This window comes from Zea mays, chromosome 2 (assembly GCF_902167145.1).
Source record: "Zea mays cultivar B73 chromosome 2, Zm-B73-REFERENCE-NAM-5.0, whole genome shotgun sequence".
Classification (NCBI taxonomy): domain Eukaryota; kingdom Viridiplantae; phylum Streptophyta; class Magnoliopsida; order Poales; family Poaceae; genus Zea; species Zea mays.
Genome location: NC_050097.1, coordinates 10,396,858 through 10,413,185, shown reverse-complemented (window position 1 = coordinate 10,413,185; position 16,328 = coordinate 10,396,858). Strand labels below are relative to the sequence as shown.

Here is a 16,328-nt window from a genome sequence, read left to right as displayed (position 1 = left end):
CGTCTTTTTAAGAGTTTTACCCTTCTAAGGGTTAGTTTGGAAACTAATTCCTCTCCGAGATTTTCAATGATTAAGTAAAAAATAAGCTAATTTTCCACTCAATTTCCAAAAATTCTAGATGGGATTTAAGTTTACATACTAGCTCTAAAACTCATTTTCTAAATTACCATTCGGATAGTTATTTTCATAAAAATCGTACTCCCTCCGTTTTTTTATATTTGACGTTGATAGTAGAAAATTGAACTAGCTAGCGTCAAGTAAAAAAAATAGAGGTAGTATTATATGTATTTTCACTATCCAACAGTTTTTCTAGTGAGCCATTATGGTTTTTCATACTTGGCTAGTGAAAAATTGGGAATGGAAGATGGATTTATTTGGATAACCATTTTGAAAATCTCTTATAGGCTAGTTTTTTCATCAAAATACCCATTTATAGCAATTACGAGGGAATTAGGGAGACTCTTGGAGATCCTCTTATCTCTGATTCAAGCAAATATCAACCAATATATAGTTGTTCATTCCAAATAACTCAACTAATAAAGAGGAATAAGTGGCACCCTAGTCAGTGGGCATCTATTAGACTGTACACAGACCACACTCTGAATCTATTGCTAACCCTGTTCACTTTACAGACCGCACACCAACACTTCTGACTTTAAACTTGTACTGTGGCAGCTCATCTTCCTCATCGTCCTCGTCTTCACTTGAATCCTCTTCAATTTTGTCCCATTTTGAGTAGTCAAGGCCTGAATGACTCTTCGGTTTTGGGATGGCTTCCCAACCCTGGGGTTTTGAAGGCGAAGTGGACGGAACCACAGCCTTTAGAGGTTCAGTTGCAGGTTTTCTGTGGAGAATTGGTCCAGCTGAAGGTTTGTTCTCGAGGACCAGTTTGGTTGCTGGTTGGTCAGGCTTAGCGATAGAAGAAGTGTCGGTCTTCTGAACTCGTGGAGGAAGTTCTTCGTCTTCCTCTTCACGACAAAGGGACTCCTCTTCGCACTCAGGAATTGGGGCCAGTGACTTCAAAACAGTACGGCAGATGGACAGAAAAAAAGGTCAGCAAAGTACACAAGGCACAATTAGGCAAGGATGTCAGTGAGGTGAACCGAAGTAAATTAGCAAAGAGAGCGAAAACTGAAAACATACTAGCTGTGTCTTCAATCGTGCCTGCAGGTTCCGATACACTTCAGACGACGGGTTTATCTCAACGAGCCTGTTGACATCAAACAGAGCTGACTGATAATCCTTCAGAGTGACGAGAGTCTGGGCACGTAACATCAGAGCTCCAGCATGCTCCGTATCCAACTCGAGGACAGATGTACACTCTTGTGCTGCCTGCATCAGATCTCACAAATGGAGAATTTAATATTAGAAACAATAAATGATGTCTGTAGTTACCGGATGATTCCAGAGGAACGCATACTGCTATTGTCAGGGCCAGGGCCAATACAAACAATAACTATACCCTCTTACTAGCTTTCGTAGTAGATAATCAATTATAAGCCATTTGCCGTCCCTTAAATTTCAGGGGCCCAAATCAAGGGAATCATTTGAGTAGGGCCATTCATAAATTTCAGGTAATTTTTTTCCAGGTACCGTGCCTAGCCTGTTTTCTAGTACTTTTGCTATTTTTGTAAGGCAACGGCAAGCAAAACATAAGCAGCTGCATCTTCTCAAGTTGACTCCATCAATCTAATGCATCTTCTCATGCTGACTCCAATGAATCTAATGGAATCAGTACAACACAAAATTTACTGCCAACTGAGGTAAGTGCGCAAAGATCACCATAACAAACAAAAGCTAGACAGAAGATTAGTGGATCCTGGACATAACAGTACCAGTCCATGCGCACAAATACCCAGTACAAATTGAGCATGCATATTGTTGTATGACGAGCAGAAAACACAATCTACGAGACCGAAATCGCAGGAGCCCCTGAACCCTGAACCCGGAACAGGACAGCTGTATTTCGACCAAAACTGACACTTGGAAGCGCCGAAGGAACGCCCCTTCCCCGAAGTCACCACCGAGGCGAGGTGGGGACCAAAAGCGACGACGCAATCTGTGCAGGAAAGCAACCCAAACCCACCCAGAGCAGAGGGAGCCGGGAGTGGGACCTTGTGGAAGTCGTGGAGCTTTAGGTAGCAGGCGGCGCGGTTGCTGTGGAGCGCGATGCGCTGCGCGGGGCCCCGCGCCGCAGCCAGCGCGGCGGAGTAGAGCTCCAGCGCCTCCCGGTGGCGGCCGCCGCGGTAGAGCCCGTGCGCCCTCTCCACCGCCTCCGCGCCGGCGCCCTCGGCAGCCCCCGCCATCGTCCGCGCGAAGAACCCGGCGGCGGCTCTGGGGCCGAGTGAATCGGAGATGGGATTTGGAATCCGGGGAGATAATCACGAGGGGGTGGAGGTGGGGGGCGAGGAGTATGACGAGACGAGATGATGACGGAGGGGGGATTTGAATTGAGGGGGTCCGGTCCGGGTACATGGATGCCTCGTGCACGGTTGCGGGTTGTTGGGTTTTGCTGCCCGAGACCGCGCGAGGAACACGGCTCCAGCCTCCAGGCTCACCTGGGCTGGGCCTGCGCGGGGGTTATATGTGCAATTGACGGATTTGCCCCCTCGTCGAACCTTCCGACTCGGCGTTCATACAAGCGAAATTTGTGTAGAGATGTTGAACCTGCGTGTTTGACTCTATTTTTTCTTCACCGACAAGAAAAGGTTACTTTGATCCACAAAAGGAGTGATTTGTTTATATATAATTAAAGAGTGTGCACTTCCATAGTCCCATGAATGAGTTGTGTTTTCAGAAAAGAAAAAAAGTGGCTGGAGATGCTGCTCTTTACTGGTAGTTGGGATTGTGCACAATTAGGTAGAGATGAAAAATGGACGAATGAACCCCCCCCTCCCCTCACCAAGAAACCATATTTCGTTTTTACTTGGTCTGTTTCCGTATTCACAGGAAAACGATAACGGTTCAATGTTTTTGTTCGTATTTCCAAAATCTCGTGAAAACACGGGTTTACCCGTTTTAGTCACACAAGCGGGATAGAGAACACATAAAACAATAGACAAAAATGTACCGCCTTAGCTCCACCCTCTATGATCTGCTTGCTTAGTGATTATCTATTCTTGTTTACTAGAGACTATAATGGTATGAACTACCTTTGGTGGATAATTCTGTTGTGGTCCAAACTTTTGTTAGATTGTCTTGTGCTACTTATGGTGGATAATTCTAGTATATTTTGTTTTTGCCTTTTGAGTTGTGATGCCTTTGAAACTAAAGCACGTGAACTGTGATGCTTGTGATAGCTTAGTTAATTAGGGTTTGTTTGCATAATTTTTGTTGTTACCATGTTAGTTTATCATGTATTATTGTATATGGTACTTGTCGGGGACCATAATTAGGGGTACCCTCAAGACTCCTAATTCTCAGCTGGTAACCCCCATCAGCATAAAGCTGCAAAGGCCTGATGGGTGCGATTAAGTCAGGGATCAGTCCATTCGAGCGACTCGATCATGCCTCGCCCGAGCCTAGCCTCGGACAAGGGCAGTCGACCTCGGAGGATTTCCGTCTCGCCCGAGGCCCCCCTCCAACGGCGGACACATCTTCGGCTCGCCCGAGGCCTTGACTTCGCTAAGAAGCAAACCTGACTAAATCGCCACACCGACCGACCAAATCGCAGGGGCATTTAACGCAAAGGTGGTCTGACACCTTTATCCTGACACGCGCCCTCCGGCAGAGCCGAAGTGACCGCCGTCACTTCGCCGCTCCACTGACTGGCCTAACAGAAGGACAGCGCCTCCTGCGCCACTCCGACTGCAGCGCCACTTGACAGAGTGATGCTGACAGGAAGCCAGTCCCTGCCAAAGGCACCATAGGAAGCTCCGCCCGACCCAGGGCTCGGACTCGGGCTCAGCCCCGGAAGACGGCGAACTCCGCTCCGCCCGACCCAGGGCTCGGACTCGGGCTAAAACCCGGAAGACGACGAACTCCGCTCCGCCCGACCCAGGGCTCGGACTCGGGCTAAGACCCGGAAGACGGCGAACTCCGCTCCGCCCGACCCAGGGCTCGGACTCGGGCTAAGACCCGGAAGACGACGAACTCCGCTCCACCCGACCCAGGGCTCGGACTCGGGCTAAGACCCGGAAGACGGCGAACTCCGCTCCGCTCGACCCAGGGCTCGGACTCGGGCTAAGACCCGGAAGACGGCGAACTCCGCTCCGCTCGACCCAGGGCTCGGACTCGGGCTAAGACCCGGAAGACGGCGAACTCCGCTCCACCCAACCCAGGGCTCGGACTCGGGCTAAGACCCGGAAGACGGCGAACTCCGCTCCGCCCGACTCAGGGCTCAGACTCGGGCTAAGATCCGGAAGACGGCGAACTCCGTTCCGCCCGACCCCAGGGCTCGGACACCGCCCTGGCCTCTGCCGACGACCTCCGCCTCGCCCGACCCAGGGGCTCGGACTCGGCCTCGGCCATGGAAGACAGACTCGACCTCGGCTTTGGAGGAGCCTCCACGTCGCCCAACCTAGGGCGCAGGCCAGCCACGTCAACAAGAAGCGCCATCATCACCCTACCCCGAGCTGACTCGGGCCGCAGAGAACAAGACCGATGTCCCATCTGGCTGTCTCCACCAGATAGGCAATGATGGCGCCCCGCATGCCCTGTGACGACGGCGGCTCTCAGCTCTCTTACGGAAGCAGGGGGACGTCAGCAAGGACACAACCGCTCCAACAGCTGTCCCTCCGCCAGGCTCCGCCGCTCCTCCGACGGCCACGACGTCACACTAGTTGGGTTCCAAGATCTCTTCGGCTGCCACATTGGCATGTATTCAGGGCACTAGCTCTCCCTCGCTAGACACGTAGCACTCTGCTACACCCCCATTGTACACCTGGATCCTCTCCTTGCGTCTATAAAAGGAAGGACCAGGGCCCTCTTAGTGAGGGTTGGCCGCGCGGGACGAGGACGGGACAGGCGCTCTCTTGGGGCCGCTCGCTTCCCTCACCCGCGTGGACGCTTGTAACCCCCTACTGCAAGCGCACCTGACCTGGGCGCGGGACAATCACGAAGGCCGCGGGATTCCCACCTCTCTCGCGCCGGTCTCCGGCCGCCTCTCTCTTTCCCCCCTTCGCGCTCACCCACGCGCTCGACCCATCTGGGCTGGGGCACGCGACACTCACTCGTCGGCCTGAGGGACCCCCCGGTCTCGAAACGCCGACAGTTGGCGCGCCAGGTAGGGGCCTGCTGCGTGTTGACGAACAGCTTCCCGTCAAGCTCCAGATGGGCAGTCTCCAACAACCTCTCCAACCCGGGGCGGTGCTCCGTTTCGGGAGTCTTGAGTTCATGTCCCTCGACGACAGCTATGACATGATACTCCTTCCACCGCCGCGCGACACCGACAATGACGGCCGACAGCCCGCCCGCCGGCGGCGGAATCGACGACGTCTTCCCCGCGTGGCGGAAGAACAACATTCGAGCTCGCCCCGTCCTCTCCCCCGCCGACGGAGGAGGAGGCGGGACAACCAAGGCCAAGCAGGAGGTCGCGCCTCGTCGGCTGTCGAGCGAGTCGACGTCCCTAGCACCCCAACGGGGGGCGCGTTGGGCGTCGACCTCGCGTTTGAGACGAAGGCGAGCGCCGTCTCCCCGCGACACGCCAATCCCGAGCAAGTAGACGACGCCAGCGCGCTTGCGAAAAGCTTGCAGGACGTCGCCCTCGTACCTGAGGCAACGATGCAGTCAGTCCTCGACGTGACTCCATCGCCGCTCGATGACCAAAAGGTACCGACCGATTCCCATCCTACGTCATTTGTACTCCGCCTCAACCCGCCTAGCAATCTCGCTTTGGCGGGCGCCCTTGTAAAGGCGAGTACAAACCCTCTGGGGTTTCGCTTGCGGTCGCCTTGGGACCGGCTGACGGACGTCTCGACCTACGGGCCCTCTGGGTCCGAGGAAGATGACGACCCCGACATCCGTTGGGATTTATCTGGATTTGGCAACCCCAGTGCCATGCGGAACTTCATGACCGCATGTGACTACTGCCTCTCCGATTGTTCCGACGGTAGCCGCAGCCTCGACGACGAGGACTGCGGCCCAAGCCGCGAATGTTTCCACGTCGATCTAGGGGGCTCCTCCGAAGGCAATCATCTCGGCATGCCGGAGGACGGTGCTCCCCCTGGGCCGGTGCCTCGCGCTGACATCCCGCGGGAGCTAGCTGTGGTCCCCGTTCCGGCGGGGGGTTACGACCCACAGCTTGAGCAAGTCCGCGGGGCGCAGGCCAGGATCGACGAGGGAGCAGGAGCGTTTGAGCCGATCCGCCGGGACGTCGGGCAGGCATGGGCGGGCCAACCCCCGGCCGGAGAAATACGTCACCTGCCCCAGGGTCTCCAGCACCGCGTCGCCGATGTCGTCAGGGTCAGGCCACCACCTGCATCCAGTGGGGTCGGTCAGAACCTGGCCGCAGCAGCGATGCTCCTCCGCACGATGCCGGAGCCATCCACCACCGAGGGTCGGCGAATCTAAGGAGAACTCAAAAATCTCCTGGAAGGCGTCGCGGTCCGACGGGCCGAGAGCACTGCCTCCCGAAGGCAAGGGTACCCCTCAGAACCTCATGTCGCGACCTCCCGATTCATGCGGGAAGCCTTGGTCTACACCGGGCGCACGCGCAACACCGCGCCTGCGGCCCCGGGCCACCTCGGCAATGAGCGCCATCACCGCGACCGTCGAGCCCACCTCGACGAGAGGGTGCGCCGAGGCTATCACCCCAGGCGTGGGGGACGCTACGACAGCGGGGAGGATCGGAGTCCCTCACCCGAACCACCCGGTCCGCAGGTCTTCAGCCGGGCCATCCGGCGGGCGTCGTTCCCGACCCGGTTCCGACCCCCGACTACTATCACAAAGTACTCGGGGGAAACGAGGCCGGAATTGTGGCTCGCGGACTACCGCCTGGCCTGCCAACTGGGTGGAACAGACGACGACAACCTCATCATCCGCAACCTCCCCCTGTTCCTCTCCGACACCGCTCGCGCCTGGTTGGAGCACCTGCCCCCGGGGCAGATCTCCAACTGGGATGACCTGGTCCAAGCCTTCGCCGGAAATTTCCAGGGCACGTATGTGCGCCCTGGGAATTCCTGGGACCTCCGAAGCTGTCGACAGCAGCCGGGAGAGTCTCTTCGGGACTACATCCGGCGATTCTCGAAGCAGCGCACCGAGCTGCCCAACATCACCGACTCAGATGTCATCGTCGCGTTCCTTGCTGGCACCACCTGCCGCGACCTGGTGAGCAAGTTGGGTCGCAAGACCCCCACCAGGGCGAGCGAGCTGATGGACATCGCCACCAAGTTCGCCTCTGGCCAGGAGGCGGTCGAGGCTATCTTCCGAAAGGACAAGCAGCCCCAGGGCCGCCCGTCGGAAGATGCTCCCGAGGCGTCTACTCCGTGCGGCGCCAAGAAGAAAGGCAAGAAGAAGTCGCAAGCGAAACGCGACGCCGCCGACGCGGACCTTGTCGCCGCCGCCGAGTACAAGAACCCTCGGAAGCCCCTCGGAGGTGCCAACCTCTTTGACAAGATGCTCAAGGAGCCGTGCCCCTATCATCAGGGGCCCGTCAAGCACACCCTTGAGGAGTGCGTCATGCTTCGGCGCCACTTCCACAGGGCCGAGCCACCCGCGGAGGGTGGTAGGGCCCGCGACGACGACAAGAAGGAAGATCACTAAGCAGGAGAGTTCCCCGAGGTCCGCGACTGCTTCATGATCTACGGCGGGCACGCGGCGAATGCCTCGGCTCGGCATCGCAAGCAAGAGCGTCGGGAGGTCTGCTCGGTGAAGGTGGCGGCGCCAGCCTACTTAGACTGGTCCGACAAGCCCATCACCTTCGACCAAGCTGATCACCCCGACCACGTGCCGAGCCCGGGGAAATACCCGCTCGTCGTCGACCCTGTCATCGGTGACGTCAGGCTCACCAAGGTCCTTATGGACGGGGGCAGCAGCCTCAACATCATCTACGCCGAGACCCTCGGGCTCCTGCGCGTCGATCTGTCCTCCGTCCGAGCAGGCGCTGCGCCCTTCCACGGGATCATTCCCGGGAAGCGCGTCCAGCCCCTCGGACAACTCGACCTCCCTGTCTGTTTCGGAACACCCTCCAACTTCCGAAGGGAGACTCTGACGTTCGAGGTGGTCGGGTTCCGAGGAACCTACCACGCGGTGCTGGGGAGGCCATGCTACGCGAAGTTCATGGCCGTCCCCAACTACACCTACCTAAAACTCAAGATGTCGGGCCCCAACGGGGTCATCACCGTCGGCCCCACGTACAAACACGCGTTCGAATGCGACGTGGAGTGCGTGGAGTACGCCGAGACCCTCGCCGAGTCCGAGGCCCTCACCGCCGACCTGGAGAGCATCTCCAAAGAGGTGCCAGACGTGAAGAGTCATGCCGGCAACTTCGAGCCAGTGGAGACGGCTAAGACCGTCCCCCTCGACCCCAGTGGCGACGCCTCCAAGCAGATCTGGATCGGTTCCGGGCTCGAGCCCAAATAGGAAGCAGTGCTCGTCGACTTTCTCCGCGCGAACGCCGACGTCTTCGCGTGGAGTCCCTCAGACATGCCCGGCATACCGAGGGATGTCGCCGAGCACTCGCTGGATATTCGGGCCGGAGCCTGACCGGTCAAGCAGCCTCTGCGCCGATTCGACGAGGAGAAGCGCAGAGCGATAGGCGAAGAGATCCACAAGCTAATGGCAGCCGGGTTCATTAAAGAGGTATTCCATCCCGAATGGCTCGCCAACCCTGTGCTTGTGAGAAAGAAAGGGGGGAAATGGCGGATGTGTGTAGACTACACTGGTCTCAACAAAGCATGTCCGAAGGTTCCCTACCCTCTGCCTCGCATCGATCAAATCGTGGATTCCACCGCTGGGTGCGAAACCCTGTCTTTCCTCGATGCCTACTCGGGGTATCATCAAATCAGGATGAAAGAGTCCGACCAGCTCGCGACTTCTTTCATCACGCCCTTCGGCATGTACTGCTATGTCACCATGCCGTTCGGTTTGAGGAATGCGGGTGCGACGTACCAGCGGTGCATGAACCATGTGTTCGGCGAACACATCGGTCGCACGGTCGAGGCCTACGTCGATGACATCGTAGTCAAGACAAGGAAAGCTTCCGACCTCCTCTCCGACCTTGAAGTGACATTCCGGTGTCTCAAGGCAAAAGGCGTCAAGCTCAATCCCGAGAAGTGTGTCTTCGGGGTGCCCCGGGGCATGCTCTTGGGGTTCATCGTCTCCGAGCGGGGCATCGAAGCCAACCCGGAGAAGATCGCAGCCATCACCAGCATGGGGCCCATCAAGGACTTAAAAGGTGTACAGAGGGTCATGGGATGTCTTGCGGCCCTGAGCCGCTTCATCTCGCGCCTCGGCGAAAGAGGCCTGCCTCTGTACCGCCTCTTAAGGAAGGCCGAGAGCTTCACTTGGACCCCTGAGGCCGAAGAAGCTCTCGGGGACCTGAAGGCACTCCTCACCAAGGCGCCTATCTTGGTGCCCCCAGCTGATGGAGAAGCCCTCTTGGTCTACGTCGCCGCGACCACTCAGGTGGTTAGCGCCGCGATTGTGGTCGAGAGGCAAGAAGAGGGGCATGCATTGCCCGTTCAGAGGCCAGTTTACTTCGTCAGCGAGGTACTGTCCGAAACCAAGATCCGCTACCCACAAGTTCAGAAGCTGCTGTATGCAGTGATCCTGACGAGGCGGAAGTTGCGACACTACTTCGAGTCTCACCCGGTAACTGTGGTGTCATCCTTCCCCCTGGGGGAGATCATCCAGTGCCGAGAGGCCTCGGGCAGGATTGCGAAGTGGGCGGTGGAAATCATGGGCGAGACCATCTCGTTCGCGCCTCGGAAGGCCATCAAGTCCCAGGTCTTGGCGGACTTCGTAGCCGAATGGGTCGACACCCAGCTACCGATGGCTCCGATCCAACCGGAGCTCTGGACCATGTTTTTCGACGGGTCATTGATGAAGACGGGAGCCGGCGCGGGCCTACTCTTCGTCTCACCCCTCGGGAAACACCTACGCTATGTGCTACGCCTCCATTTCCCGGCGTCCAACAATGTGGCTGAGTACGAAGCTCTGATCAACGGATTGCGAACAACGGTTCCCCCGGACGTCTTCTCCCGGGATCTGCATCAGCCCTCCGTCAAGATCGACGACCCTCCCGAGCCCGAGGCGCCCTCGGTCCAGCCCGAGGTACCCTCGGCACGGCCCGAGGCACCCTCAGCTCAACCCGAGGTACCCTCTGTCTCCGAAGGCGAGGCATTGCGCATCGAGGAGGAGCGAAGCGGGGCCACGCCTGAACGAAATTGGCAGACCCCGTACCTGCAATATCTTCGCCGAGGAGAGCTACCCCTCGACCGAGCCGAGGCTCGGCGGATAGCGCGACGCGCTAAGTCGTTCGTCTTGCTGGGCGATGAGAAGGAACTCTACCACCGCAGTCCCTCGGGCATCCTCCAGCGATGCATCTCCATCGCCGAAGGTCAGGAACTCCTGCAAGAGATACACTCGGGGGCTTGCGGCCATCACGCAGCGCCTTGAGCCCTCGTCGGGAATGCTTTCCGGCAAGGCTTCTACTGGCCGACGGCGGTGGCTGACGCCACTAGAATTGTCCGCACCTGCGAAGGGTGTCAATTCTACACGAAGCAGACCCACCTGCCCGCTCAGGCTCTGTAGACAATACCCATCACCTGGCCCTTCGCTGTGTGGGGTCTGGACCTCGTCGGCCCCTTGCAGAAGGCGCCCGGGGGCTACACGCACCTGCTGGTCGCCATCGACAAATTCTCCAAGTGGGTCGAGGTCCGACCTCTGAACAGCATCAGGTCCGAGCAGGCGGTGACGTTCTTCACCAACATCATCCATCGCTTCAGGGTCCCAAACTCCATCATCACCGACAACGGCACCCAGTTCACCGGCAGAAAATTCTTGGACTTCTGCGAGGATCACCACATCCGGGTGGACTGGGCCGCCGTAGCTCATCCCATGTCGAATGGGCAAGTAGAGCGTGCCAACAGCATGATTCTACAAGGGCTCAAGCCTCGGATTTACAACGACCTCAACAAGTTCGGCAAGCGATGGATGAAGGAACTCCCTTCGGTGGTCTGGAGCCTGAGGACGACGCCAAACCGGGCCACGGGTTTCACGCCGTTCTTCCTGGTCTACGGGGCCGAGGCCGTCTTGCCCACTGACCTGGAATACGGCTCCCCGAGGACAAGGGCCTACGACGATCAAAGCAACCAAGCTAGCCGAGAAAACTCGCTGGACCAGCTGGAAGAGGCTCGGGACAAGGCCTTACTACACTCGGCGCGGTATCAGCAGTCCCTACGGCGCTACCACGCCCGAGGGGTCCGACCCCGAGACCTCCAGGTGGGCGACCTGGTGCTTCGGCTGCGGCAAGACGCCCGAGGGAGGCACAAGCTCACGCCCCCCTGGGAGGGGCCATTCGTCATCGCCAAAGTTCTGAAGCCCGGAACGTACAAGCTGGCCAACAATCAAGGCGAGGTCTACGGCAACGCTTGGAACATCCAACAGCTACGTCGTTTCTACCCTTAAGATGTTTTCAAGTCATTCATATACCCCGCACCCACGCAAAGTTTAGTCATCAAGGAAGGGTCGGCCTCGCCTCGGCAAAGCCCGACCCTCCCTCGGGGGCTAAAAGGGGGAGAACCCCCTCTGCGTCAAAATTTTCCTCGAAAAAAGATCACTTCTGCCAGAATATCTTTCGTGCTTTTGGACTACTTCGAAAAGTGGATCCTAAAAACGACGGAGTACACGTAAGCAGCCAAGGCTGACCGAGCCGAGGGACTCCTACGCCTCCGGGATACGGATACCTCACTCATCACCTTCTGCGATAAGTAACTCGCGTTCGGATAAAGTGATTCCGCGGACCGAACAAGTCTTCATGTTCGGAAGTTCTTCTGCCGAAGCGATCCTTCGAGCCTTCTCGACTGAGTCGGTGGCAGGGCCTCATGGACGGGTGAAAATACGCGTAAGCGGCAAGGCCGACCGAGCCGAGGGACTCCCACGCCTCCGGGATACGGATACCTCACTCATCACCTTCCGCGAGAAGCAACTCCCACTCACACAAACATCCCTGTTACCGACAAAAAAGTCCAGATACTCGAAACAAGAGGAAAGGAGACGCGACTTTACAACACGGCGAGGGCGTGTATTCTGGCCTCGGCGGCTGCAGAAGGCACACGCTACAAGACACTCTGACCCTGCAGGCTCGGGTCTTGATGCTGGAAGGGGGCAGCAACACCCTTGGCATCGATGACACCTTCGGCGAGGCCCGACCTAGCCTCGGACGGCGACACGGTCCGAGGATCTCCGCTCCGAAGGACGACGTCATCACCATGCCCGGGCAATCGCTGCCAGGGATTTCTCCGGGAATCCGGCCCGAGCAGGCGGCTCAGCCGGTCACCCCTGGGGCCTCGGCCGACCATCTCCCAAGGGCGCCAGCCCGACCTGAGGCCTCGGCTGATCAACTCCGACGTCGGTCCCGCCAACGGACAACCCGGCTAGGCTCCGGCCAACCAGGTTTCATTCTCGAGCCGACTCCGCCTCTGTTCATACTGATATCGCTACCCCTGGCCTCGGCTCATCGAAGAGCGGCCGAGGGGTCCCTTTAACTAAGCTATAGGAGCCTCGGACAGCAAGGCCGACCGAGCCGAGGGACTCCTACGCCTCCGGGATACGGATACCTCACTCGTCACCTTGACATGGGGCGACTCATGCTTGGTGAAGCGGTTCAGATAATCAACAGACGAGTCTTAGCGCTAAAAAATGAGGAAAAAACACGGCTCCGTGCCGAAATTACATACATGTTCAGGCCCCGAAAGCCGCAATGAACAAAAAACCCTGGCATTCGAAGTGCCATTACAAACGGAACTCTGGTTCCGTCCCCACGGGCACGAACAACCCCACTCGATAGGGGTGGGCCTGCGGGGCTACAGAAGACTGACAAGCGCCTCGCCGTCGCCCGCTCTGACTACGACGACAACGCCCCCCACTCCGGATGGCCGAACTGCAGCAGCGCAGGCCTCAGGGTAGGCACTGCTGCAAACTTGCCCTCGCCCACGCCGACGCTCGAGGGGCGAGGACAAGTACAAAGAGCCGGAGGCCCGAAGCGCGGATGGTGGCAGTGATCCCGTCGACGACGGGGACTTCTCGAGCCGCCTCCGCCTTGGCACCGACGACAGGGGCCATCAGCCTTCCGGCAGATCCCCACTCAAATCCTCCCAGACGAGTGGGGCACCGACCTCCGCGTGAAGGCGCCGTCCCGGTGCAAAGGCAGGACCACCCCAGAACACGAACGCCACCCTAGCAGCGCGCGACATCTAGGGTGGTCCTCCCGTGTACGCGGCGCGGCAGCCGCCCTCCGGCAGAAGGGGCCGCCGGGAGCCAAGCCGACGAACCCGACACGCTGGAGGTGACGACGCCTGCCGTCGACCAGCCCCGCGTTGTCGAAGTCCGGGCCGCCCGCAGGGCCAGTGAGCGCCCTCTCCCTCGAATGCCGCGGGAGAGGATGACCCACGAACCCGCGCGGGAGGTAGAGCGCCGGCTCAGCCCGGCACCCACCCCAGCGAGGATGATGAACATCCTTGAAGCTGAGGGTGGGACCAAGATCGCAGCCCGGCTTGCTCCTCCCCACCCAGGAGCTGGTGGTCACCGTCTCGGGTGACCACCAGCGGAGGGGAGCAACCGGGCTGTGTGATGAAAATCCTTGAAGCCGAACGATGGCTGAAAGGTACCAACTCCTACGGGGTTGCGTTCCTCCAACGACGAGGCAAAAAGACGGCGGGTATCCCCCACCCGGGGGCTTGAAAGGTGGAAAGACGCGGTGCATAAGGGAGCGAGAAGACGGCGGGTCCCGCATGTCATGCAGACCGGCTCCGAGCAGAAGAAGCCAAACCGCCGCGCGTGGTGCACGCCACCGCCCAGCGGTTACAAGTGACCCTCCACTTTTGCCCAGACCAACGGGCGAAAGAGGCGGGCAGCCATGCAGGCGGCATGCAACCGCACCAAGTGGACGCGCTTCTCCGACTCCCGACACACCAGCACGGAGGCCCAGGCCCACGCGTCGCACAACCGGCGCGCCAGATGCTGCATGCAAGCAACTGCACCGCCACTTGCGCCACCACCGCGCCTCCTCGATTGCGGAACCAATACCGCGACTCGAGGCGATCCAGCGCGCGACCCAGCAGCGCCAGCCTGACGCGGTGGTCAACGCGGCCAAAAGTGGGCTGGCAGTAATGACGGTGGCAGGCGCGCGGGAGCAGCATTCACGTCGTCAGCCAAGCTCACGTCCCATCCGGGGGCAGCAAGAGAACCCTCTCTCACGGCGTGAAGACAACGCGCCCGTGATCCGTTCCTCGAACGGCTCGCGCACGCGCAACGGCCGCCCCGCCAACTACTCGCCCCGTCGCATTAACTCCGCGGCTGGACAGGCGGCGCTTCTGGCAGGAGCAGCGGGCGACGCTTCGCCTTCGCCGAAACAACCGCGCCAAAAAAGGTACGCCGCGTCATTCGGTTTCGTATCCTTTTCCCTTTTTCCTCTTTCTCTATCTCTTGCGACAGGGACCGGGAAAGGGGGATACCCCGAAAGGGATCCTTCCCCGTGAAGGAACCAGGCTCCGAGCCTCCCTACTGATCAGAGGTTCGAAGGCTGGCCCCCCGAAGGGTTCAACAGCCGCCTCAGATCGCGTGGGCCCTACACCCACTACTGGTCAGAGGTTCGAAGGCCGGCCCCCCGAAGGGTTACACGGCCGCCTCAGGCTACTCGGGCTCCGTGCCCATTACTGATAAGGGGTTCGAAGGCTGGCCCCCGAAGGGTTCACAGCCGCCTCAGACGCCGAGCGAGGGATGACCAGGGGTACGTTCGATACATAACCAAGGCTCGGGCTGCGCTCCCGAGGTACCCTAGGACATTTCCGAGACCAGTGGGAGCGATCTTGCAACGGAATCCCATCGGAGGGAGGCATCGAGCCCTCGGACCCCGTCGCCAGGGGACCGGGTCCGGCAGATCACCCGCAGGTACTTTTGGGCGTGCCTCTGGGCCCCTAGCCGACCCCTAACGAACGGGGCACGGACGTCCACTCGGATTACCCGCTTGCAGCTCACCGGAGACACCATGTTCGGCGCCCATCGAGGGTAACATGGCGCTCTCCCCCCTCCTCCTTGCAGAAAGGCGACGCAGGGGCGTATGTAAAAAAGCCGAGTCTGTCCCTGATCGTCCTCTTGCCCTGTGCAGAGGCTCGGGGGCTGCTCTCGCAAACCCGGCTCCGGCCGAACCGTTGACAGCGTCAACATACCAGCCCGAGAACTTGGGCCCCGACCGTACACCCGGGCTACGGCCAGCTCGCATGAGGGAGCAACCAGACCAGCCGAAGCATTACGCAAGGCATTAAGACCTCGAAGGAGTGAAACCACTCCTCCGAGGCCTCGGGGGCTACACCTGGCGGGTGCGCTCGCGCGCACCCACCGGAACAAAATGCAACCGAGAAAGGCTGGTCCCCTTGCAAAAAAGTGCGACGAAAGCCTCCAAGCGAGTGCTAACACTCCCTTCGAGGCTCGGGGGCTACTGTCGGGGACCATAATTAGGGGTACCCTCAAGACTTTTAATTCTCAGCTGGTAACCCCCATCAGCATAAAGCTGCAAAGGCCTGATGGGTGCGATTAAGTCAGGGATCAGTCCATTCGAGCGACTCGATCATGCCTCGCCCGAGCCTAGCCTCGGACAAGGGCAGCCGACCCCGGAGGATTTCCGTCTCGCCCGAGGCCCCCCTCCAACGGCGGACACATCTTCGGCTCGCCCGAGGCCTTGCCTTCGCTAAGAAGCAAACCTGACTAAATCGCCACACCGACTGACCAAATCGCAGGGGCATTTAACGCAAAGGTGGCCTGACACCTTTATCCTGACACGCGCCCTCCGGCAGAGCCGAAGTGACCGTCGTCACTTCGCCGCTCCACTGACTGGCCTGACAGAAGGACAGCGCCGCTTGCGCCACTCCGACTGCAGCGCCACTTGACAGAGTGATGCTGACAGGAAGTCAGTCCCTGCCAAAGGCACCATAGGAAGCTCCGCCCGACCCAGGGCTCGGACTCGGGCTCAGCCCCGGAAGACGGCGAACTCCGCTCCGCCCGACCCAGGGCTCGGACTCGGGCTAAGACCCGGAAGACGACGAACTCCGCTCCGCCCGACCCAGGGCTCGGACTCGGGCTAAGACCCGGAAGACGGCGAACTCCGCTCCGCCCGACCCAGGGCTCGGACTCGGGCTAAGACCCGGAAGACGGCGAACTCCGCTCCGCCC

At 59.2% G+C, this 16,328-nt stretch overlaps 1 protein-coding gene across 1 annotated transcript; it reads right to left on the bottom strand.

Moving 5' to 3' along the window:
- Positions 1-452: 452 nt before the first annotated feature.
- On the bottom strand, positions 453-2,551 carry LOC103645941 (protein unc-45 homolog A). The gene is made up of 3 exons (XM_008670665.4): positions 2,115-2,551; positions 1,144-1,332; positions 453-1,017 (listed from the first exon to the last, which is right to left on the bottom strand). The coding sequence occupies exons 1-3, from the start codon at positions 2,304-2,306 to the stop codon at positions 622-624; spliced, it is 777 nt and encodes a 258-aa protein (XP_008668887.1). The 5' UTR covers positions 2,307-2,551; the 3' UTR covers positions 453-621.
- Between the last annotated feature and the right edge of the window lie 13,777 nt (positions 2,552-16,328).

Excerpts from the sequence above, each read along its gene's own strand:
- LOC103645941 (XM_008670665.4), bottom strand. The coding sequence starts at position 2,306 with ATGGCGGGGGCTGCCGAGGGCGCCGGCGCGGAGGCGGTGGAGAGGGCG. Across the intron at positions 1,333-2,114 it reads AGCTCCACGACTTCCACAAG|GCAGCACAAGAGTGTACATC; the intron begins GTCCCACTCCCG and ends GATCTGATGCAG. Across the intron at positions 1,018-1,143 it reads CACGATTGAAGACACAGCTA|TCACTGGCCCCAATTCCTGA; the intron begins GTATGTTTTCAG and ends ACTGTTTTGAAG.